The sequence below is a fragment of the Macaca mulatta genome, chromosome 15, assembly GCF_049350105.2.
Source record: "Macaca mulatta isolate MMU2019108-1 chromosome 15, T2T-MMU8v2.0, whole genome shotgun sequence".
NCBI lineage: Eukaryota > Metazoa > Chordata > Mammalia > Primates > Cercopithecidae > Macaca > Macaca mulatta.
Window position 1 is genome coordinate 43,627,597 of NC_133420.1, and position 26,521 is coordinate 43,654,117.

Here is a 26,521-nt window from a genome sequence, read left to right on the forward strand (position 1 = left end):
TGCATAGAGAATCATCATGAACAAGCTTTTGAGTTTCATGAGCACAAAAGCATAGACAGGTGGGTGGCTACTGAAAGGCAGAACAGTGTGTCATCGGGGAAGGCACAAGTCTTTCCAAGATACAGCACACCGTGCAGTTCAACATGTAACTTCATACATGCCAGCTCTTCTTCCCCTGAGCAAGATGGGAATTGTGGGTGCCATTTTAAAGATTAGCAAATGAGACTCAGAGAAGGAAAATGATTTGCCCCGCGTGGGAAAGGCAGAAGTCTGACTCCAACTAGGGGTGGGTAGCATGTTTGGCCATGGACATTCCAGATGACTTGGTGACAAGAAGAAAGCATGTGTGGAAGGAAAGGGAAGCCATATTGACTCTGAATTACATGTTGCCCTACACTGTGGCGGCTCCTTCCTCCTTCTCTTCCAAAAGGGAAGAACCAAACACATCACCAAGAGGAATGCCCACCAGGTGCTCCTGAGAGATGACCTGCACTGTAATACTGTTCCATGGGCCATCTAGTAGGAGAGAGAGCCTTGGAAAGGGACAGGCACCACCTCTTCGGAACCTAAGCCCTTTCCAGTGCTGCCCAAGAAGGCTCAGAGTGATGCTCTCTAGCTCCACTCTACAGCAAATAATAGCACTGTGAAGTTTCACTGTAATAAAGAGATGATTCAGTGATTACTCAGAGAAACCATAGAATTTCAGAGATGCGCTCCTTAACCACAAACGTGTACAGCAATGCCAGCTTCTTCTCCCTGCTGCAGCCTTCGCATTTGGGGTCAGATCTGAGTAATAAATGACATCCTAAATGACTGGTGACAGTGTTCACTCTTCCTTCCTCCCCAGCCCCACCACACTCAGAACTCAGCCACTGTGGCAAAATTTTAATACAAAGCCTTCAACAAGAGCAGTGAAACTTGTCTTCTCTTCATTTTCTCACAAGCCTCAAACTGATACTGGAAATTTTTTTCTCTGTCTCCAGTGTAATCGAAAAATATATTTTTATTAAGCAGAAATCCAAAAGTCAAGCCTATTTTTAGAATGGGAAATTACATTACAGAGGATGATTTTTTTTTCCAAAAGGTTTATAAGTATCAACTATGTAAGAGCCACAGAAGGGTTTTGTTTGTGACAATCACCTCGGGGCTTTGAAGAGAGCTTAGGGGCTGGGATTCTTGGAAATCAACAATCTGAAGTCGTTTGAAAGAATAAACCAAATTTCCAGCTCAAAAAGCATGGACAAGTGATGAGTTTACATCCATAATGATGCCCTCCCACAGCTTCTTAGGAGGGAAACAAAAACCATCCCATAACATTTATTATGTAGGTCATGGATACAATGGCTGTGACAGTTAATTGTATAAGTCAACTTGACAGGATCATGAAATGTTCCGCTATCTGGTTAAACATTATTTCTGGGTATGTCAGGAATAGATCAGCCTTTGAATCAGTGAACTAAGTAAACTGGTTTGCCCTCCTCCGTGGGGGTGGGCAGCATCCAATCTGTTGGAGGCCTGAACAGAACAAAAGGGCAGAGAAAGGGAGGAGTCAACCTCTCCCTGCCTGACTGCCTTAACTTGGACATCCATCTTCAACTGCCCTCGGCACTCAAAGTCCTCGGGCCTTCTGACTCACACTGGACTGTATACCATTGGCTTTCCAACTTGTAGATGATAAGACATATATACAAACGGAGAGAGAAAGACAGAGGCCGAGAGAAAGAGAGACTGAAAGAGGGAGGGAGGGGAGGGAGGGAGAAGCAGGGAGAGGGAGGGAGAGACAAAGAGGGAGGGAGAGACAGAGAGGGAGGGAGAGAGAGGGACAGAGAGAGAGGGACACCAAGCAAGGGAGAGAAGCCAAGAGAGAGAGAGAAGCCGAGAGAGAGAGACGCCGAGAGAGAGAGAGACGCCGAGAGAGAGAGAGACGCCGAGAGAGAGAGACACAGAGAGAGAAAGAGAGAGAGGAAAGCAGGATCCTAGTGGTTCTGGTTTTCTGGAGAACCCTAACACAATGATGTACCTCAAAAGAGTGTTTTCTAAACCCCATTTATTCACACATCACTGTGATTCTAACCTCTATTCTTATTTCCTTAATATTTTTCTTTAAACAATATTATTCTTTTACATTAAAACAAAGGTACATATCACTACCATAAATAGCAAAGATCAATACAAAAATAAACATAACAAAAACAAAACAATGAGCTTAAATTCTAGCCTGATGCCATCACCTGCCAAAGACTCAGAGCCTGCCTGCTGTTCTCTTTTTATTGTGAGGGAGGTCAGCAACTGTTTGAAGGCATTACTGAGTGGGTAGCATCCAGCTACATTTAGGTAATTGAAAGGACTAAAAAGGAAGTCACTACTTCATGTTGCGAACCAGTGCTATAGAATGTCATGTCTATGTTTGGCCTTAAATTTCCCCACTTCTCATCAGGGGACTGGGACCCACACTGCAGGAAAATATTTCACTGATGCCTTCACCTAGCAAGAGCTCTAATTAATCTCTGATTAATCAGAGATTAATTAGAGCTCTTGTTCACAAACAGAAATGGAATGAAATAAATTCGTTCAACCATCATGGAAAAGTGTGGTGATTCCTCAAAGAACTAAAAACAGAACTACCATTCAACCCAGCAATCCCATTACTGGGTATACACCCAAAGGAATATAAATCGTTCTATCATAAAGACACATGCACATCTATGTTCATTGCAACACTATTTGCAATAGCAAAAACATGAATCAACCTAAATGTCTATCAGTGGTAGCCTGGATAAAGAAAATGTGGTATATATGCGTGATGAAATACTATGCAACCATTAAAAAGAATATGATCATGTCCTTTGCAGGAACATGGATGGAGCTGGAGATCAGTATCCTTAACAAGTGAATGCAGCAACAGAAAACCAAATACTGCATGCCCTCACTTGTAAGTAGGAGCTAAATAATGAATATACATGGACATAAAGAACGGAACAACAGACACTGGGGACTCCTTGAGAGTGGGGGGTGGGGAGAGGGAGAGGATCAGAAAAAATACCTATTAGGTACTATGCTTAGTACCTGGGTGATGAAATAATCTGTACACCAAACCCCTAAGACATGAGTTTACCTACATAACAAACCTGCACATGTACCCCTGAACCTAAAATTAAAAATTTTTTTAAAAGAAGAAAGGAGAGTGAGTGATCTGTCCTCCCTCTCACATGGACAGTACTTCGTAGATAAAAAGAGATCTTGTGCCCTGTATCTCACTTAACCACTCTGTGTAACAAACCACCCAAACGTTCAGTGACAACAGTCAGTTTTCATCACTTTCTTAGCTGTGAGTAGCATGGAGGCCCAGGGATCTCAGCTGGGCCTAGCTGGGTACTTGCCTGGAATGACTCTGATCTATGTTTCTCATTGTCCTCTAGGGACTAATAGGTTAGTGGGGGCATACTTTTTCTTGGCACTGGCAGAAGAGCAAGATCATAATTGGCAGCACAGGGAAACTTTTAAGGCATAAGCTTAGAACTCTAATACTATTCTTCTCCCCACAAGCCATTGGCCAAAGCAAGTTACTTAGTCAAATCCAAAATCAAAAGCATGGAAACACATACTGTCCACAATGAGGCCATGGCAAAGGTATAACCATAGGCAGGGATAAAGAATTGGGAACAACAGTTCAATCTATCACACTCAATATCTCCTTTGATCTTTCTGGAAACCTCCATTTGAGTATCCTTTAGAGCCAAATGCAACATGATCAGAACTAAATTTAAATTCTTAACATTTATGATCAGTTGATTCTCAACAAGAGTACAATGACCATTTAATGGGGGAAAGAATAGTGTTTTCAACAAATGGTGCTGGGACAACTAGTTAGCTCCACACAAAACAATGAAGTTGGACCCCACCTCATACCATATATAAAAATTAACTCAAAATGGATGATACACCTACATGTAAGAGCTAAAGCTATACAACTCTTAGAAGAAGACATAAGAGTAAATTAGGCCAGGTGTGGTGGCTCATGCCTGTAATCCCAGCATTTTGGGAGGCCAAGGCAGGTAGATAACCTGAGGTCGGGAGTTCAAGACCAGTCTGACCAACATGGTGAAACCCTGTCTCTACTAAAAATACACAAAATTGGCCAGGTGTGATGGTGTGCACCTGTAATCCCAGCCATTTGGGAGGCTAAGGTGGGAGAATTGCTTGAACCCAGAAGGTGGAGGTTGCAGTGAGCCAAGATCATGCCACCACACTCCAGCCTGGGCAACAAAGTGAGACTCCATCTCAAAAAAAAAAAAGAAGACAGGAGTAAATAAATCTTTATGACCTTGGGTTAGACAACTGGTTTGTTAGATGTAACACCAAAAGCGCAAGCATCAAAAGAAAAAAAAAGATAAATCTAACATCAAAATTTAACATGTTTTGTTTCAAAGGACACTATAACTATTAAGAAAATGAAAAGACAATGCACAGAATGCAAGACATATTTGCAATCCATAGATCTGATAAAGGTCTAGTATACAGAATATATTTTTAAAGCTCTTAAGACTCCACACTAGAAAGACAACTCAATTTCTTAAAGGGCAAAGGATTTGAATAAACATTTCTCTAAACAGGATATGAAAATGGCCAATACATACACAAAACGATGCTCAACATCATTAGTCATTAAGAAAATACAAATCAAAACCACAATGAGATAGCACTTAAAACGCACTGGGCTGAAATTAAAAAGACAATAAAAAGGGACATCAAGGATGTGAAAAGACTGGAACCTTCACACATTGCTGGCGCATTGCAGAATGGTGCAGCACCTTTGGAAAAAGTTTGACAATTCCTCAAAATGTTAAACATAGAATTATCATATGACTTAGCAATTTCACTTCTAGGTATATAGTCAAGAGAAATAAAAATATCCGTCCACCCAAAAACTTGCACACAAATATTCACAGCAGCATTATTCATAGAGCCAAAATGTGAAAAATGACCTAAATATTTGTCAACAGATGAATCAATAAACAAAGTATGATATATCCACACAGTTAATTTTTCTTTTTCTTTTTTTTTTTTTTTTTTTTTTTTTTGAGACAGGGTCTCGCTCTGTTGTCCAGGTTGGAGTGCAGTGGTACAATCATGGCTCAATGCAGCCTCAACCTCCTGGACTAAAGATATAACAATGACAAAAGTAAAAAATAGTGAAAAAAAAACCCTGGAGAGGATTCAGTGTGATTACTCATATATTGTTCATGGAAATGTAAAATGGTACAGTCACTCTGGAAAATAATATGGCAGTTTCTTTTAAAACTAAAAATGGATTGACCATACAATCCAGCAATTGTATAGTAAATTGGGCATTTATCATACAGAAATGAAAACATTTTCACCAGAAACTAGTACACAAATGTTCTCAGTAGCTTTATTTGTAATAGCCAAAAACTGCAAACCATCCAAATATCTTTCAAAGGGCAAATGGCCAAAAAATCTTTGGTACATGCATTACTATGGATTACTACTAAGCAATAAAAAGGAGCTAACTATTGATACATGTTCCTCATGTATATAAGGAACAAGGAAGTTGTGCTGAGAAAAGCCAACCTCAAAAAGATACATACATACTGCATGTGTCCATTTATGTAATATTCATGAAATGACATAATTATAGAATGTAGAACAGGTTAGTGGTTTCCAGGGGTTAGAGATGTTAGCGAGAGGGGGTGGGTGTGGCCATAAAGAGGAAGCAGAAAGGAACCTTGTGGTGATGGCACACACAGTTAAGTATCTTGATTGTGGTGGTAGTTACACCAAGCTACACACGTAATAAAATTTCATGCAGCTATACACACACACACACACACACACACACAAATGAGTACTTGAATAAAGACTGAACTTTGAATAAGCTCTGCAGATTGCGCCAATGTTAATTTCCTGATTTTGATTTTGTAATATACTATGGCAAGATGTTAACATTTGAGGAGGCTGGGGGATGGGTTCATAGGAACTGTCTGCAGAGAGAAAGTAACAAAGTTACCTCTTTGTTTCTCTCTGCAGAGAGAAAGTTACAAAGTTACCTCTGTAACTTTCTGTGAATTTGTAATTATTTCAAAATAAAGTTTTGGGCCAGACACAGTGACTCAGCCTGTAATCCCACCACTTTGGGAGGCAGAAGTGGGAAGGTTGCTTGAGCACAGGAGTTTGAGACTAGCCTAGGCAACATGGCAAGACCCCTTCTCTACAAAACTTAAAAATTAGCCTGGTGTGGTGGTGTGTGCCTGTGGTTCCAGCTAGTTGGGAGGCTGAGGTGGGAGGATGGCTTGACCCCAAGAGGCCGAGACTGCAGTGAGCCGAGTTCATGTCACTGCACTCCAGCTGGGGTGACAGACCGAGACTTTATTAAAAATAAAAATAAAAATAAATTAAAAATAAAATAAAGCTCTTGAAAAACCTAAACTGAATTCCCTAATTTCACATCCACAGGTACGAAAGCTAATGCTTCACTCTCAACACCAGATAATAATAAGCAAAATTTATTGAGTGCTGCATCTCTAGCAGGCACTACATTTACAGCTTTCCATGGCTAGTCTAATTTACTCCTCACACCAACTCTATTATTATTTCTATTTTAAAGTTAAGGAACTGAGAATTAGAGGGGTTAATGGCTATGGCCAAGGTCATGCATTAGGTTAGGAAGGCAAGCATCCCACCCAGGTACTCGGACCCCAGAATTTATGCACTGTGAAACCACCAGAGTAAAAATCCACCCACTTGTCTTAGCCCAGTGCATCAGGTCAAGATTTCATTATTCCCTACCTGAACCAGAAATTAATACAGAAGCCTGTTGGCCCATCTCCCCTCCCAGACCCAAGGAGAAAAAAGTAATCACACCATCCATGCTTGAATGGTAAACCACCCCAAACAGAAGGCAGTTTCTTTATGCAAAGATTTTAAGTATTTTCTCCAATTTGAATATGTACACATTTAGTACTATGGGTGAAATAATCACGCATCAACTTGTAAGTATTCAGTACCTGATATGTGTTTGCCAGAGCATATTATATAAAATACATTAATTTGGAAATACCTGTGTTGCTATCCATATTAGTCTATTTTTTACACTACTATAAAGAAATACCCAAGCCCAGGTAAGTTACAAAGAAAAGAGGTTTAATTGACTCACAGTTCTGCATGACTAGGGAGGCCTCAGGAAACTTACAATCATGGCAGAAGGGGAAGCGGGCACATCTTACATGGCACAGGTGAAAGAAGAGAGCAGGAGCAACTGTCAGGTGTAAAACCATCAGATCTCATGAGAACTCACTCGCTATCAGGAGCAACTGTCAGGTGTAAAACCATCAGATCTCATGAGAACTCACTCGCTATCAGGAGAACAGCATGGGGGAAACTGCCCCCATGATTCAGCGACCTCCCACCAGGTCCCTCCCCTGACACGTGGGGATTACAATTTGGATTACAAATCCAGATGAGATTTGGGTAGGGACACAGCCAAACTATATCACTATCCTCAATCTTTCACCTTCTGAAACAATTTCATTCAAATACTTCATACACATCTTTAACCTCATCTAACACAGGTTTCCAGAATATATTATCTTCATTTCTAAGTTATTTTTTAAATAATGCTTTTGAATTTCTATATAAATAATGCTGTTCCTGAAAAACTCATCCCAAGCTAAAAAGGATCCATTTGTATCACATCAATGAAATTTATGATTAAAAAAAAAAACCTCTATAAATCAGTAGTTCTTAATGCTGTGAATTAAAATCAACAGGGGAGCTGTAAAATCTATCGACACCGGGGCCCTTGCCCCCAAATAGTGATTTTACTGACCTGGAGTGGGTGCTAGGAGTGGCATTTTCTAAAGTTCCTCCCATGATTCTAATATCAGCCTGATCTGAGAACCGCTGCTTACCTGTATATAATGATCCCCGCAATGGAATTCAGTAGTTCTTGATTATACACAAGAATCACCTGGAAATCTTTGTAAACATACTGCTGCCCAGATTCCACACCCTAACAAAATTATAATTTAGCTGGGGTTAGGCTCCAGGTGTTCTTTGTTTTAAAAACACTTCAAGTGAATCTCACTTGCAGCCAAAATGGAGAACCTTCAATTACCATTTAAGAGTGTGGCTTTAATCATTCTGAGCAAACTGTCACAAGGACAGAAAACCAAACACTGCATGTTCTCACTCATAGGTGGGAATTGAACAATGAGAACACTTGGACACAGGGTGGGGAACGTCACACACCGGGGCCTGTCGTGGGGTGGGGGAAGCGGGGAGGGATAGTGTTAGGAGATATACCTAATGTAAATAATGAGTTAACAGGTGCAGCACACCAACATGGCACATGTATACATATGTAACAAACCTGCACGTTGTGCACATGTACCCTAGAACTTAAAGTATAATAATAAAAAAAAAGTGTGACTTTACCTGTGAGCTTTCAAAGGCGGTTTAACTCACCATCAAATATTTATTAAAGGAATTCAGCACAGCTGTGGGGTCACAGCACCCTCCCCAATCACCTGAATGACCCCACAGCTGTGCTGAATTCCTTTGCTTTCTTCTGTTTCCATTGTAGCCAGTGACCTCCAGATGCATCAAATGATAGCCCTGATTGAGAACATGTTAATCCAATGTGGCTTCCTCAAATGTGTATAGTACTTGCTTGTCCTAAATAAAGGAATGGAAAGAATGCCTCCTAAGGTGAGAGATTTTGTCAGGACTCCAATACAAAGTGATTCCCTCTTTTCTGAAAGATAAATTGGGGGGGAAAAATGTCACTTTATGTTTGCATATGTTTTTAATAACTACCCTTTCTTTATTTTATTTTTTGAGACACAGCATCTCTCTGTCAGAGCCTCTCTCTGTCCCCCAGGCTGGAGTGGCAGTGGCATCTCAGCTCACTGCAAGCTCCGCCTCCCGGGTTCACACCATTCTCCTGCCTCAGCCTCCTGAGTAGCTGGGACTACAGGCGCCTGCCACTACGCCTGGCTAATTTTTTGTATTTTTAGTAGAGACGGGGTTTCACCATATTAGCCAGGATAGTCTCGATCTCCTGACCTCGTGATCCGCCCGCCCTAGCCTCCCAAAGTGCTGAGATTACAGGCGTGAGCCACCGCGCCCGGCCAGTAACTACCCTTTCTTAAAGTGCTTACTACATCTAGGCACTATGTTAAATGTTTACCTGATTTCATTTAATACTTAAAAACGCATACAGGACATATAATTATTATTATTCCTGGCCAGGTGAAGGCCACACCTATAGTCCCAGTATTTTGGGAGGTCAAGGTAGGGGGGATCACTTGAAGCCAGGAGTTTGAGATCAGCCTGGCCAACATGGTGAGACCCTTTTTTCTACTAAAAATACAAAAATAGCTGGACATGATGGCGCATGCCTCTAGTCCCAGCTATTTGGGAGGCTGAGGCATGAGAATCGCTTGAACCCAGGAGGCAGAGGCTGCAGTGAGCCAAGATTAGGCCACTGCACTCCAGCCTGGGTGACAAACTGAGATTCTAGCTCAAAAAAGAAAAAAATATATTATTATTCCCATATTGCAGAGTGTGAAGTCCCTTTGTCTAAGGTTACTACCCAGTGGGTGGACAAAGACAGAATGGCACCCAGGTCTACAGTGTCCAGTGCTGTACTGCCCCCTTCTGGCCATCCTCTAGGTGCTTCCCGAGGCCCCAGGACTTGTGCCCCAGTGAACAGCCTGGTGGATGGACAGCATGGCATCGTGGTCAGCAGAACTCCTCCCTCCTCCTTGCTGTTGTGGTTCAGTCCAAACCCCCCAGCCCCAACATTCCCCAGTTCCCCAGCTCTGTGACATCACAGACAGCCTTCTTTCCACTCTGCCAGCTGCAGGTGAGTGGGGCTCATAGTTTAGACCAAAAGGCGGGAGGTGATAGTTTTTCTGTACCAAAAGGGACAATGTCCCCACCACTCCTGGACACCTATTAATTTTGCTCCAAGAAGCAATCCCCATCCCTCATTTGCTTTAACCTCACTGTTTCTCTCTCTCTCTGGGTCCCAGTCTCCACCTGTGCTGAATGACCTCCCTCATCCCCGCCCGCAACGCCAGAAGCTTTCCTGTTTGACCTCATTGTTCTTTCTTCTGATCAAAGTGCAATGGGGTCACTAGAGACCTGAAGTTCCTAGCCCACTGGGGGACAACCCAAAGGCCCTCTTCTTTGGTTCCTGCTTCCCTCTAGAGGGGGTCACTGGTAGTGCAAGAAGTGTCACACACCCCCTAGGCATCTTCCCTACATATTCATAGCATCAGAACCTTCATTTGTATTTATTAAGCCTTTACAACACACCAGAAGCTGTGCTAAGCACTTTCCATCATTATTTAATCCTCAGAACTACCTTCTATTGTAGATACTGTTATTATCATCCCCATTTTACAGGTCAGAAAACAGATTCAAAAGGTCATAAATTCTTCTAAATTACCTAGCTAACAGTAGATCTCCAAGAATTAAACCCTAGAGAATGTGCTTGTAGCTGATACACTGCTGTCCCTAAGAGCCTTTTCATTTCTGAAGAGGGTTCAAAAGCTCAAAGCTCTCTGCTGTCAACACTCAGAGGAGAAAGTGGTTCTACTACCCTCTTTCTTGCAAAATTGTCTGGTAAACATGTGGAGAGAGCATCAGTACAGGGTGCTGACAAACCTACACTTCAAATCCCTGCTGACTGATAATATGGATGATCTCCACGGTTTATTTTTAATTGAAAAAAATCAAGGTGCAAAACATGGTGTATAGTAAGCTATCATTTGTATTAAAAAGAGAAAAAGAGAATTTGAATAACTACATTTTCTTGTATATCCGTAAGCTGCTTTGGTGGAAGATGCCTCCATTCACTACATGAAACAAAAACTGAATTTATTTCTGGTTAAACAAGGGAGAACAGCGCTTGTATGGCAAAGTCCCTGCACAAGGCTCATGACTGATGCATAAGGGGCTTTGGGAGGTGTTGAGTTCATGTACTGGTGGTGTTTCAGAGACAGCAGTGCTTGGGAGTGGTAGACCTTTAGCTATGAAGTGTACCTACCGGCATGTGTCTGTTAGAATGGTTACCAAGGGAGTTTCATTAATAGATTAAATGGGTGTCACACAGGTTCTGGGGATTCGTTGTTACCGTGGTTACAGGGCAATCCATCGTCATCTAGGAATGTGGGAGCTTCTCTTTTTATTCTCATTCTCTGCCTTCTGGTCCTCCCTCAACCAAAGCTGCAGCAAAGACCCTCCAAGATTGTCCAGATCTTCACCACTGTCATTGGCTTTTCTTGAAAACACAGTTCCATTTTTCCATGTACAGAGATCTGGTTTTCATTTTGAGTATCAGTCTGCCTCATTTCTTCTCATTTTTGTCTTTGAATCATTTGTTGCACCATTTGTCAAACCAGAGGCTACATAAAAGCATTCAGCTCTCTAGACAACAGAACCTGAATGATGCAAGACAATGATAATGAAGGCCAGGCGCAATGGCTCACGCCTGTAATCCCAGCACTTTGGGAGGCCAAAGCTGGCAGTTCACCTGAGGTTGGGAGTTCGAGACCAGCCTGACCCAACGTGGAGAAACCCCGTCTCTCCTAAAAATACAAAATTAGCTGGGTGTGGTGGTGCATGCCTGTAACCCAGCTACTCGGGAGGCTGAGGCAGGAGAATCGCTTGAACCCAGGAGGCAGAGGTTGCAGTGACCCGAGATCACACCATTGCACTCCAGCCTGGGCAACAAGAGTGAAACTCCATCTCAAAAAAAAAAAAAAAGAAAAAGGACAATGATAATTAAGAGTATTTTCAAAAGGATCTGAAAGCCTCTCTGGAATCATGCCCCATGATTTCCCTGGCATGACCATCTATCTTTGATAGCCAGACTGCTTTTTCTTTGGGCTTAGCTATAGATTAACCTCACCTGTGATATTAATCCAGGCACAACAGGGAGTGTTAGCAATGGTGCAGACTCCCCTAATCAGCTAAAATAAAACCCGAAGGTTTCTGTGATCCATAATTACTTGAGCTAAGGATTTTAAATTGGTCAGGTGTACCCTAGGATGTGGACTATATGATTTTCTATGTCAGTCAAGGTGAAGGGAGAAAAAAAAGCACTTTAAATTGTTCAACTCAGAATCCTCAGAAGTCTGTTTCACCTACTAGTAGCTAAACCCCCAAGAAGGGTTTCATCCCTTCAGATGCTGTGTAAGAAGGCATAGTCCACTGTGGGTGCTGAAGAATCATGCACTGGAATGGTCTAAATATTCATCATGCAGAACAATTAGTCTTAATCATAGTTGGAATAGAAAAGTCTGATCTCCACATAAGAAACAAACCATATCAACAAGCAAGCAGTATAGCTTATATTTATAGCAGTATAGTTCATCTATATTTATAGACAATGCCCCTTGGGAGTTTAGAGGCAGGATAGGAAAGTGTTAAGTGCAAAAGTCTCCTCAGAAAGACTCAGCAGACAGATACGGACAGCTGTCCTTCTGACATGGAACATTAGTTCTTCTAATGGCCTTTCTACATACAGTAAGTGCAAGTGTTCTCCACAGACTCCAAATTCTTAAGGAACAGAGGAAATTTGGGTCCTGTCTTTATTTCAGTGGCCAGTTGTTTTATCTAGTAGGCCGTAAGATTATTTTGATTTCCCGTTAACATTTTAGGACTCTTGGAAAATGATGAAGATATCTACACTAATGGAATTTCCCATTCCAATTGATTTTTTTCTAAATCCCCTATTTTAGATATGAGCTTTTACACAGAGAAGAAAGGGCTCCTTTTACTTATACTCTTTGCCCCAGAATGTCCTTTGAAAGTGTCCTGAAGTCTATTAAGTCACCTATTGATTCATCATTTTGTTTGTTATTAATGAATCTTTGCCCTATCTACCCTTAAGAGAAAATCTTTTGAAATAGTTTCATGTGGCGTACTTCCTATTTTTCTTACCCTCTCAAGTCCATTTTTTAAAATATTATGCTTAGATGGGTTATTTGAATCTTCTGACCTTTCTCATCCTGCTACTCTTAAACATTTTCCCCATTGTTGAAGGTCAACAATTTTTTTTTTTTTTTTTTTTTTTTGGAGTCAGGCTCTCCTGTTGCCTGGGCTGGAATGCAGTGGCATGATTATAGCTCACTGAAGCCTTGATTTCTCAGGTTCAAGCAATCCTCTCTCCTCAGCCTCTGAGTACCTGGAATTGCAGGTGCACACCACCATGCCCAGCTAAATTTTGATTTTTAGTAGAGACAAGGTATGTCGTCCAGGCTGGTCTCAAACTCCAAAACTCAAGCAATCTTCCTGTCTCAGCCTCCCAGAGTGCTGGGATTACAGGTGTGAGCCACTGTGCCTGGCTTGAAGGTCAACAACGAAATGAACTAATTGGTACAAATATGATAGTCCAAGACAATTAGTAATGAACAGAATCCTGAATCCCACAGGATACAGAAAACAAACTTTCTTTTGTTCTGAAATTTGGGAAGATTCTATTTTTACCCAACTCAACTCTTACTTGGTTTAAATTCAGCCTCTCTGGATCTACCTTCAGTGCAGAAGTTTTAGGTGGGTATTGTGCAATGTGATTGTTCCTTTCCAGAAGAATGCTCCCTGAAAAATTTATCTGGGCAACCAGGGGAAGGAATAAGAGGAGTATAAGTGGGTAGTAAAGCTCAAGTTGGGTGGAGAGAGAAAGAGAGAAGCAAAGAAAGTAGGTGTCAGAGGTTTGAGTGAGAGTAAGGTCTTTCTTTTTTTTTTTTTTTCTTTCTGAGGCCAGAGCATTCCAGACAAAGAAGCCTTCTATTATATGTTTGACCTTTTTGTCTTCTCTCTTCTCTAGAGCTCCTCTTAAATCTGATTTTTGACATCAAAACTTTAATCCTAAGTCATCTAGTAATCCTAAGTCATCTAGTGAATTTTTGCCATTTATTAAGACAAATACATGAGAGTACCTATAGTGGGAGTATATATATGGAGTTTTTCCAGGAAGAGGCAACAACCTTAATGCAGATGAGACCATGACAAGCAGGAAAGAGTACACTACAATTGATAAACAGTTTCTACTTGTGCACAGTGTCTTGAATTTCTTGGCCAAGCAGAGCCTAAAAGAGGCCATATGATCAACAACCTGAAAATTACTGACTCCCGAATATAAGCTAAAAAAAAAAAAAAAGTGACCTTCTTTTATGATTTACGAAGACAGAACACATGCTGACAAAGGTTTAGAGGGACCCAAGTCCAAGTTTTAGCAATTGCTCCTAGACAAATTAATTACCACTCCAACAAAACTCCAACCACCCAGGGCTGATTCATGGTGGGGGCTTGTCAGAGCTATGCTTCCATTCCTTTCTTATGAAGCGCTTCCTTCTACATTCAACGTACACAAGGCAGTCTGGAACAAAGCCAAACTCCATGAGGCAAGCATTTTTGTAAGTGGATGAAGACAATGGAAACTAAAGCAAGTAGCAGAATAAGAAGCAGATTAATGGCAAGGATGTTTGCTAAATGGTGCATCTCCAAAACAAAAGATCCAACTGCCTATATAAATTTCTATTTCTTTATAAATTATAGAAAAATGAAATAAATCCACTAAAGAGAGCTCAGTAAAATACATCAGAGCTCAAATCACGTTTAAAAAATAAAATCCCATGACATGACACTAAGTCTAGGGGAAGAAAAAGAAACCTCACCTGGCAGCAGATCCAAAAGACTATTGGAGATTGGGGCTAAATGGACCTAGTGAGTGCCCCCACTTTGACCAAAAAATCCCCACAATGGGGATATCTGTATGTGTCTAGCCTGCGTTGTATCTAACCACAGGGAACAGCTTATGTGCAGAAAGTTAAAAATCAGTTAGTGGAAGGGAAAAAGGAGATCTGTTGGGCATAGTTTTTTTTCCAACAGTCAGAGAAGGTTCATGTGTTTATTCAACAAATATGTATAAAGTACCGATTCTTTGCCCATCCCTGGGCTGAATGCTGAGGATACAAAAGTGAATAAAATACTGTCCCTGCTTCCATGGACATTTGTCTATCTTGTGTCTTGTTCACTGCTATCTCTCCAGCACATAACAGTACCTGGCACATGGCAGGTTTTCAGTAAATACATGTTAAATAAATGAAGAAGAAAAAAAAAAAAAAAAACTTGGCTGGGCTCAGTGGCTCAAGCCTATAACCCAGCGCTTTTGGAGGCTGAGGCAGGGAGATTGCTTGAGCCCAGGAATTCGAGACGAGCCTGGGCAATATGGCAAAATCCCACCTCTACCAAAACAAAACAAAAAAACAGACTATAACCGGGCATGGTAGTGCGAGCCTGTATTCCAAGCTACCCAGGAGGCTGAGGCAGGGAAATCGCTTGAGCCTGGGAGGCTGAGGCTGGAATGAGCCCTGATGGTGCCACTACAGTCCAGCACAGGTGTCAGAGTGAGACCCTGTCTCAAAAAATAAAAAACAAGAAAAAAAAAAGAAAAAGGAAAAAGCTCATGAACTAGTATCCAGACTGTCAACAATAGGCAGTTACAAGACGATGTTTCAGCAAGTATTTACTGAGCATTTACCATAAGTTAGGCAGTCACTGTACAATAACAGGCTGTGATACAGGAAAACACGGTGGGCCAGCACGGGAGTGCTGTGGGAGCACAAGGGAGGGACTCCTAACTCATCCTATGCCTTCCTATAGCCCCTGAGCTGAATCCTGGAGTTTAATGACTGAAGGATTGAGGTGAGAACATCCCAGGCAGAGGGAACAGGATGTGAACAGGATCCATTTAGTAAAAGGTGATTGGGTGAGCTGCCTATACAGCATCTCTTATGGCTGTAGCGTGGTGAGTGCAACCCAGAGAAAATGAGGCTGAAGAGAATAACAGTGGTGATCACAAAAGAAGTTGGATCTGCAGACTTGGGGACCCCCTTGGTGGGGCGGAGGGTTGTTGGGGCAGAGGGTTGTTGGGGCAGAAGAGAGATAGGATGTACATGTCTACCAGACAACTCCAGCTTTAGGTGGAGGCAAACAAGCCAATGAGAAAGTTTAAGCAGTGGTCCAGGTGAGAAGTGATGATGGCTTACACTATGGTGAAGGAAATGGCAAAGGATTGACTGGACAGACAGACTGAAGAGATATTTGGAAAGTAAAGTTCAAAGACTGATGAACGTGAGCAGACAGCAGGAGGCTGGCAGGCTTCTGACTCTAGAGACAGAGTGAATAATAGGACCATACCATAAAATAGGAAACATGGGAAGAAGATAGATATGCTTTGCAGCAGATGGGGAAGAAAAATAGTCCCAACCAGTAAACAGAGAGCAGAACTAAAATTGACTCATGAAACCATCAGAGTCAGCTTAGCAAGTGAATGAGGTAAGCTGTGTCCTACAGCTTGTGATATTCCTGGCACAAAAACTACCCCCCACCTCTCTACTGCCCCCAGGACCTGCAAATGCTTTTACTCAAGACAAAAATACATGCTAGTTTATTCTACAAACACCCTCAATTTTTATTCTACAAACAATTATTGACTTCCCACACTGCGCTAGGTACTGCTCTAGACACTGAGAATAGAACAGTAAACCAAAGAGCTAAAATCCATGACCTCATGTGACTTCTAATTTAGTGGGGAGAAGCAGACCTTAAGCACAGTAATTTAGCAAATAATGTAAAGTGTTAGGAAATGAAGCTGGGCACGGTGACTCACACCTGTAATCCCAACACTTTGGGAGGCCAACATGGGAGGATCACTTGATTTCAAGACCAGCCTGGGCAATAGAGTGAGACCCCTTCTCTTAAAAAAAAAAAAAATTAAGAATTTGCTGGGCATGGTGGCATGCACCTGTAGTCCCAGCTACTCAGGAGGCTGAGGCAGGAGGAGCCTAGAAGTTCAAGGCTGCAGTGAACCATGATTGTGCCACTGCACTCCAGCCTGAGCATACAGCTAGACCCTGTCAAGAAAGAGAGAGAGAGATTGAGAGAGAGATAGAAGGGAGGAAGGAAGGAAGGAAGGAAGGAAGGAAGGAAGGAAGGAAGGAAGGAAGGAAGGAAGGAAGGAAAGGAGGGAAAGAAAGAAAACGTCTGCAAAGAAAGCAAGGAAGAAAGGAAGAGTTAGGAAGTGTTGGGGTGCTGGACAAGAGGGTATAATGTTAAATACACCCAAGAAAGTCTCACTAGAAAAGGTGACATTGAAGCAAACACTTGAAGGTAATGACAGAATGTTGTAATCTAAGAGAACTGAATTCCAGGCAGAGAGTAAAACAAGCACAAATTGTTGAGTTGAGGGCTTGCTGTGTTTTAAAACTCAGCAAGGGGGCAAATGGAATTGGGGAATTGAAGGAACTGAAGACAGAGTTGGTGATGAGGGTTGTGAGTGGACAGGAGGGAAGAAGGATGATTACATTACAGAATATCTTAAGACCCAAGTGAGAACTTTGGTTTTTCTTCTGAGGAATATGCGAAACCACAGAACAATTTTGGAGAAAAGAAAGACTAAGAGAAAAAAATCTTTTTGACTCACTCCTGCAATCCCAGCACCTTTCGAGGCCAACGTAGGAGGATCACTTGAGCCCAGGAGTTCAAGACCAGCCTGGGCCACATAGGGAAACCCTGTCTCTATAAAAACTACAAAAATTAGCCAGGTGTGGTGGTGCACTCCTGTAGTCCCAGCTACTGGGGAGGCTGAAGCAGGAGGATCACTTGAGCCCAGGAGTTTGAGGCTGCCGTGAGCTGTGATCACGCCACTGTACTCCAGCCTGGGTGACAGAGTAAAACTCTGTCTCAAAAAAAAAAAAAAAAAAAAAAAAAGTTTGCATTTACCCCCACATATTTGCTATTTCTTATCCTATTCATCCCTTTCTGTAAATGTGAATTTCCATCTGGTATCATTTTCCTTTGATCTTTCAGCATTTTTTTGCACGCTGGGTCTTCTAAAGACAAATTCTCTCTATTTTTGTTTATCTTATAATGTCTTCATTTTGCCGTAATTATTGAAGGATGTTTTCATGGAATATGAAGTGAAAGGTTTACAGGTTCTTTTTTTCATCTTTATTTATTCCAGTTGTTTTAAGAGCCTGCTCTTTAGTTTACTTTTTGGCCATTTGACTAAAATGTGCCTAGGTGTGATTTTCTTTTTGTTTTTCATGTTTGGTGCTCACTGAATACTTATGTTGATGCTTTCTATCAAATTTGGTAAATTTTCAGCCACTCTTGCTTCAAACATTTTTTCTGCCCTTGGTCCTTCTGAGAGTCCAGCAACGCGTGTATGTTACACAGCTTGGTAGCATCCCGCAAGGTCACTGGTGTACCCTTCATCCTTTTTAAATCTTTTTTGCTTTCTCTGCTTCAGTTTGGATAATTTCTATTGACCTTTTTGCAGGTTTACTGATCATTGCTTTTGCTTTGTCCAATCTGTGGTTAACCCTACCCAATACATATTTTCTTCAGATACTGGTTTTTATAGAACTAGAATTTCTATTTGATTCTATTTGCGTTTCCATTTCTTCCTTCCATATTATATCTCTCCATCTACTATTCCCATTTTTTCCTGTCCTTGGAAGTTTTGAGCTGAAGATGACATGATACATTTTAACAGAACTACCCCACCTTTTGTATTAATTATGGAGGAAGTCCAGGGTAAGAGAAATAAGGAGACCAGTTAGGAGGCTACTGCAGTAATTCAGGCAAGAGATGATGGTGGCTCCGGCCAGGGTATGGCAGTAGAGAAAATGAGACTCAAGTGCCTATAATGAAGGCAAACTCACAAAGCAAAGTGAATGAGGTATTGTGAGGGACGCCTGACCAATACCATGATCAGAATTTTCTTTTCAAGGGGGGTTTTGCCACAAGAAGGGGAGTGAGAACAGAATGTATCCAGAGATCTGAAAAACTTGATACACAAATAAAGGAATCTGGGACTAAAGCAAGGCCTTATAATCCTGGACCTTCAAAACTAGAAAGATCCTTGAAGAGATCATCTAGCCTAACTTCTTATTACTGATGAGGAGCCTGAGACACAGAAAGAAGCATGGACCTACCCAAAGCCGTCCAGCAAATTAGTGGCAAAACCAGAATTTAAAGCTACGAGTCCATATGCTTCCTTTCCATAGGACCTGGACCAGCTGGGATCATTTGAAGCCAGGAAGCCACATGAAGAGAAGGGAGGAAAATGGAATGACCATTGATTGAGTACTTATCGTATACCTAGCACCACAGGAGCTACTTTTCATATATATGATTCTTTACTCCTGCAAAGTAGGCACTGCTATTCTCATTTTTCACATGATAAAAGTGAAGTTCAAAAAGGGTAAAGAATCCACCCAAGAACATGCACCTGTTAATGGGGTAGGACACAGAGCTATCTGAAACCTGAGCATGTTTACGTGCATGTCTGCATGAGGTGGGATTTTGCTGTCATCAGATCCTATCTGGAGTGTGAACACAGGTGAAGGACTAGCATTTTTCAGCCACAGTCTTATGTTTACTTAGGAAACAGCCCAGCCCAGTGAATTGGGCTCAAACTCAAGATTGGCTGATTCAACAAGGCACCCCTGCAGACAAAGCTGGCAGAGTAGAGATTTCAACTCCTTTCCATGGGTAAGAAAATTTGTACAGAATAGGAAAAAAAAAAAAAAAAATGGCCTAGGCGGAAGGGACTGGATCTGCTGGCCATGGGAAGCTACAGAAGATTTGGGAGAGGGGAGGAGTATTATGTTAATACCCTGGGAGAGGCTGACCCAATGATACCCCCCCCGCCACCACAGTCAATTTCCAATAGGCATCTGGAATTCAGATTCCAGAACCCATGCCCCTCATTCCTTTGCCTCCAACAGCAGCCCACCAAAACCTGATCTCGAAGATCTTCTGTTTATGCTGCAGGGACTGTCAGGAGCCCTATGCCATCGATGACTCCAAGGTTCCCAGTCAAACCCAAGAGCACAAGCCATCGACCCAAAGTAGGTATCAGATAAGGACACTCTGCATGGCCCCTCTATACCTCAGTTTGCTCACTTTCTGCCTGCTGGGATACCCCCAAACTGCCTTCATCTTTTGAGTGATAATTCCAATTTAAAATGAGGTGGGTGTTGGATAGCTAAGTACTCAAACCAACAAAAAAGAGAGCTTAAACTCTTGTACTTAAAGTGTAGTCTACAGACCAGCAATACTGGCATCACTTGGGGGCTTGTTACAAATGCATTTTCAGACCCTGCTCCAGACCTACTGAATCAGAACTGGCACTTTAACAGGATCTCCAGGTAAATTTGAATATACATTATAGTCTGAGAAACACTGGATTAAAGACTATAAAAATAGTGGGTTAAGATCCCTGTTTTGGGGGCAATACATGCTAGTTCAAATCTCAGTTCTGCCACAGAAGTTGGGCAAGTCTCTTGACCTCCCTGAGCCTCACTGTCCTTACCTGTAAAATAGGGCTATTCACAATACATTATGATTTTTCAGGATCATTGGGAGGGTAAAATGAGGCAATATAAATAAACATCTAGCTCAGGGTCTGACACAGAGTAGGCACTCAACATACAGAAACAATATGTAGGTATTGATCAGGATAGAGTATGTTCTGCTGCTAAAACAAATAAGTCTTGAAATCTCAATGGTTTACAAAATAAAAATTTATTTCTTGCTTACACAAAGTCTAGTACAAACCAGCCATCCCCCTTTTAATCTTTAGCCAGGGCCTCTGGAACATGAGGCTTCCTAGGCTACCATGCCAAGGGAAGACAGAGAGACAGAGAAGGCACCCTGGCCTTCAGTTTGTAATCAAAATCTTCTTGAAGGCCGGGCGCGGTGGCTCAAGCCTGTAATCCCAGCACTTTGGGAGGCCGAGACGGGCGGATCACAAGGTCAGGAGATCGAGACCATCCTGGCTAACACGGCGAAACCCCGTCTCTACTAAAAACACAAAAAATTAGCCGGGCGAGGTGGCGGCGCCTGTGGTCCCAGCTACTCGGGAGGCTGAGGCAGGAGAATGGCGTGAACCCGGGAGGCGGAGCTTGCAGTGAGCTGAGATCTGGCCACTGCACTCCAGCCTGGGCGACAGAGCGAGACTCCGTCTCAAAAAAAAAAAAAAAAAAAAAAAAAAAAAAAAAAAAAAAATTCTTGAAGATCCAGGAAAAGAGATCAAGCAGAGAAGATCAGGGATCAAAACCAACTATTTCAGACAGAAAAAAAAAAAGGAAGCATTGTTGTCAAAATCAGCCAAATTTAGGACTCACACAAGTGGGAGGGGGTGAGCACAGATGGCCAGGAACCTGGCAGACCCCCATTGAGAGACAGGATAGCACAATGATTTGTTTTGACAGAAATCCACATGTGAGAGTCTTTAAAATACTTTCCCTGGAAGTAGAGTCACAATAAAAATCAAGAACCTTAAAAATATGAATGCCTTTTCCCAAGGGAAGGATGATGATAATTACTGAGAACCTATAATATGCAAAACACTGTCTAGGCACTGGGGACCCAGCTGTGATCAGATAAATCCCTTACTGTTTCAGAGCGTATATTTCTCATTTTAACAGTAAAATGATATTATTTAATCCCCACCATAACTCAAAGAAGTGGACATTAGTATTCAAATTGAACATACCATTTTGCAGATATGAATGAAGAGGCAGGCGGGGGTTAAGCAAATAGTTAAGGTATGCAGCTAATAAATGACAGAGCTGTCTATCACAGAACATAGTTCAGACTGTCGACAAAATTCGTTGTTGTTCTTCTAGAAACCTAGAAGTATATAAAGACAAAGTCTCATATACAACATGTTCATAGCAACAGTATTTATGGTAGAAAAATTTGGGCTGGGCACAGTGGCTCACACCTATAATCCCAGCACTTTGGGAGGTAGGAGGATCACTTGAGCCCAGGAGTTCAAGACCATCCTGGGCAACATGGGAAGATCCCACCTCTACAAATAATAAAAAATTAGCCAGACTGGGCACGGTAGCTCACGTCTGTAATCCCAGCACTCTGGGAGGCCAAGGTAGGTGGATCACCTGAGGCCGGGAGTTTGAGACCAGCCTGGCCAACATGGAGAAATGCCATCTCTACTAAAAATACAAAGTTAGCTGGGCATGGTGGCACATGTCTATAATCCCAGTTACTCAGGAGGCTGAGGCAGGAGAATTGCTTGAACCCAGGAGGTGGAGGTTGCAGTGAGCCGAGATCACGCCATTGCACTCCAGCCTGGGCAACAAGAGCGAAACTCCATCTCAAAAAAAAATTAGCCAGGTATGGTGGCACACACCTGTCATTTCAGCTACTCAGGAGGCTGAGGTGGGAGGATTGCTTGAACTCAGGAGGTCGAGGTTGCAGTAAGTCATGATTGCACCACTGCACTCCAGCCTAGGTACCAGAGTGAGACTCCCTCAAAAAATAAATAAATAAATAAATAATAAAAAATCCAACATTAGAACTTTGGTTAAATAAATCTTACATTATTCAAAAACTAGAATATTGTACAACCATTTTTTTAAATTATTGACATGAAAAAAAATTTATGCTATTAATGTATATAAATAAATTCAAATGCAGGGCTGGCTGAGGTGGCTCACATCTGTGATCCTAGCACTTTGTGAGGCTGAGGCTAAAAGATTACTTGAGGCCAGGAGTTCGAGACCAGCCTGGCAACATAGTGAGACTCCCGCTCTCTACAAAAAAAAATTTAAAAATTAGCTGAGCGCAGTGACACATGCCTGTAGTCCTAGCTACTTGGGAGGCTGAGGCAGGAGGATTGCTTGAGCCTAGGAGTTTGAGGTTACAGTAAGCTATGATCACACCACTGTACTCCAGTCTGGGCAACAGAGCAGATCCTTGTCTCAAAAAAAAAATAATAAATAAGTAAAATTCATCCATAATACATAGGATATGATGGACTATGTAAAATATGCATAGGAAGAGACCAGAACTGGGATAATAACTTGGGGAAGAGGTGTTTGGGGTCACTCTTTCCTCTTTTATACTATGTATTATTTCCTAACTTTTCTATAAAGCATATGCATTACATTTATAAATGGAAAAAAGTTAATGTCTTAAAAGGAATACATACTTTGCCCTGAACTGATCATTATACATTCTATTCACATAACAAAATTTCATATGTAGCCCATAAATACGTACAAATATAATGTATTATTTTAAAATACACACCTTGAATTCAGCACCTACTTGTGAGGGGAAGCCCTCAGAGGACAGGAGGTGGTAGTTTCAGGTACACCCCCACCCCATAGTAACCCCCACTTGCCTGTGTGCACTGCTTCAGAGCCTGCAAAACACCTTCACTTCCGTGATCTCACCTAAGCCTCCCCACGTGAACCTGTGGAATTCTCATTGCCAGATTTGCAGCTTCAGAAGGATGAGCTTGACAGACAAAATCCCAAGCGCATTAACGCAGCCTCCCATTTGCCTTCGAGAACACCCCTGATCCAGCCAAAAAAGAGCACTTCCTCCAGCAGCAGTGAGTTTGAAGGTGAGTCCCAAATTGGGGTCCTAACACTGATCAGAAACCCCTAGACAGGGAGCCTGGTCCTGACTCCACTGATATTTCAGCTAAGCGAGATGCGGAGATGGAGTCGCTCCCAACAAGCAGCCCCAGTCATATTCCAGAGCACACTGGGGAGACCCTAGAGTCTAAGACCTGACTCCACTATCTTCCAAGCTAGGAAGAGGATGAGGAGGAGCAGGTCTGGGGGGAAAGGGCACACATCCACGCTTTCCTTTCAAAGCTTGGTGGCATCATCTTTTTTTTTTTTTTTTTTTTTTAGATGGAGTCTCCCTCTGTTGTCTAGGCTTGAGTACAGTGGTGTAATCTCTAATCTCAGCTCACTGCAACTTCCGCCCCCCAGGTTCAAGTGATTCTGCTGTCTCGGCTTCCTGAGTAGCTGAGATTACAGGTGCCCACCAACATGCCTGGCTAATTTTTGTATTTTTAGTAGAGAAAGGGTTTCACCATGTTGGCCAGGCTGGTCTCGAACCCCTGACCTCAAGTGATCCACCTACCTTGGCCTCCCAAAGTGCTGGGATTACAGGTGTAACCACTGCACCTGGCGGCATCATCTTATACGTGTATTTTTCATATGCTTAGTTGATATCTACTTTGGCCACTAGACAGTAAGTGCCAGGAGGGCAGGGCCCACATCAGTTTTGTTCCCTGTTATGCCCCCAGATCCAGCCAGGTGCATGGCAAGTAAACAATGCCAGAAAACACTTGTGGATTGAATGTAGTTCAACTGGGGGTGAAATGCCTCCGGGTCATGGAAGAACAGATGCCCAATCCCGGGACAGGGGCACAGCCCAGGAAGAAGAAATGCAGCCACATTGCTGGCCAACAATTCTATGCCCAGGTGGTCTCACATAACTCACAACCAACCCAGGAGTCCTGCTGAGAACTAAGGATTATCCAACCCAGTCATTTTGAAACCCCCTTGAAAACAACATTTCACAGAGTCCAATTTTTATAAAAGACCAAAGAGGAACAGCTCTGCTTGAATCAAGCCTGAGAAGGTAGGAACCCCACTACCTCACCCTCTCCTTCCTTCTGCCCTTCCCACCCCCTACAGGGGTGAGGTTCACAGAGGGAAAGGGACTTCCCACGAGTGCGCTAGGGAATGATGTGTCAGAGCCACGAGGGGCCCAAGTCTCCTACCTTCTATGCCACTGCGCTTTGCAAGACAGCCTACCATCACTGAAGCCACCAACGTAGCACAACGCAAAACACACTGCAAGAAACTCCTCCTATCACAAAAGTCTTCCAAGTCCTAAGCTAGGGGCTGCCTTGGGTCCCTCGGGATTCAAGAATCTGAGGAATGATCAGCAATGGATACAAACAACAAGAACAGTTCATCCAAGCCCTATTCAAAGGCCTTCACCCAGCATAATGTTTTCCTTTCTTCTTTCAGATCTGAATGCATATGCTTCCCAAAGAAATTTTTACAAGAGAAACCTAAACCGCTACTGCCAGGAGCGCTGGCCATTCCAGCCGTGCCTCATTGGGAGGCCATGAGCATTCTAGCCGGCAGCTGCACAGCTGCTGGGGCGCCTCCACGAGGAAGAGGGCGGTGGACAGGAGTCATGAAGATGAATTTGGAAACTCCCCTGAAGGAGGAGAAGACGTCTGAACCATCCTTGGGCCACCAAGCAAGAGTCACCCCAGCTCCTGAAAAAGCCCCCATGGAAAGAGCTGCCTCCAATTAAAGTTCTTGATTGCACCAGAGGATGTGTCCTTCCTTTTTTCCTTTCCCCCTTACCAAATAATGTCTTATTATTTTTAAATATATTGTCACATCTTACTAAGCTTTAAAAAGTTAGCCTATTGGCCGGGCACAGTGGCTCACGCCTGTAATCCCAACACTTTGAGAGGCCGAGGCAGGTGAATCACATGAGGTCAGGAGTTCAAGACCAGCCTGGTCAACACGGTGGAACCCCATCTCTACTAAAAATACAAAAATCAGTGAGGTGTAGTGGCGTGCTCCTGTAATCTCAGCTGCTAGGGAGGCTGAGGCAGAGGTTGCAATGAGCTGAGATCTCACCACTGCACTAGCCTGGGTAACAGCCTGGTAACAGAACAAGGCTCAGAGAAAGAAAGAAAGAAAAGAAAAGAAAGGAGAGAAAGAGAAAGAGAGAGGGAAAGAAAGAAAGAAAGAAAGAAAGAAAGAAAGAAAGAAAGAAAGAAAGAAAGAAAGAAAGAAAGAAAGAGAAAGAAAGAAAGAAAGAAAGAAAGGAAGGGAAGGAAGAAAGAAAGAAAGGGAGGGAGAGAGAAGGGAGGGAGGGAGGGAGAGAGGGAGGGAAAGAAAGAAAGAAAAAGAAAGGAAGAAAGGAAGAAATGAAAGAAAGAAAAAAGAAAGAAAGAAAAGAAAGAGAAAGAAAGAAAGAAAGAAAGAAAGAAAGAAAGAAAGAAAGAAAGAAAGAAAGAAAGAAAGGAGGGAGGAAGGGAGAGAGGGAGGGAGGGAAAGGAAAGAAAGGAAGAAAGAAAAAAGAGAAGGAGAGGAAGGAGAAAAAAAGTTTAGCTTTTTGGATACCTTTTGAAATAATTCCAAATTGACAGAAATATTGCAAAAATAATACAGAGAAATTCCCATTTACCTTTTACCCAGAGTCACCAATTGTTTAATCTACATTTTCCCCATTTGTACCACCTTAGCTCACTGCAGCCTCCACTTCCTGAGTTCAAGTGAGTGAACTCAGGAGTTCAATCCTGCCCCAGCCTCCCGAGTAGCTGGGATTACAGGTGCCTGCCACCATGCCCGGCTAATTTTTGTATTTTTAGTAGAGACGGGATTTCACCATGTTGGCTAGGTTGGTCTCAAACTCCTGACCTCAGGTGATCCGCCCTCCTCAACATCCCAAAGTGTGGGATTACAGGCGTAAGCCGCTGTTCCAGGCCAAGGTATATCTTTAATAGCACATGAGAACAGATTAATACAGTGTACTTTTAGGGTTAATTTTTAAGCATGAACTTTTTAGCCAAATGAATAAACATACACAGTTTTGTTAGATGCTGCCAAGCTCTCTT

At 42.4% G+C, this 26,521-nt stretch overlaps 1 protein-coding gene across 1 annotated transcript; it reads left to right on the forward strand.

The window, feature by feature from the left end:
• Positions 1-708: 708 nt before the first annotated feature.
• TEX48 (testis expressed 48) lies at positions 709-25,683 on the forward strand. Its single transcript, XM_077966411.1, has 5 exons — positions 709-779; positions 9,694-9,886; positions 19,775-19,952; positions 23,348-23,479; positions 24,909-25,683. Exons 1-5 carry the CDS (start codon positions 709-711, stop codon positions 25,010-25,012), a joined length of 678 nt encoding a protein of 225 aa, XP_077822537.1. The 3' UTR covers positions 25,013-25,683.
• The last annotated feature ends 838 nt before the right edge of the window (positions 25,684-26,521 follow it).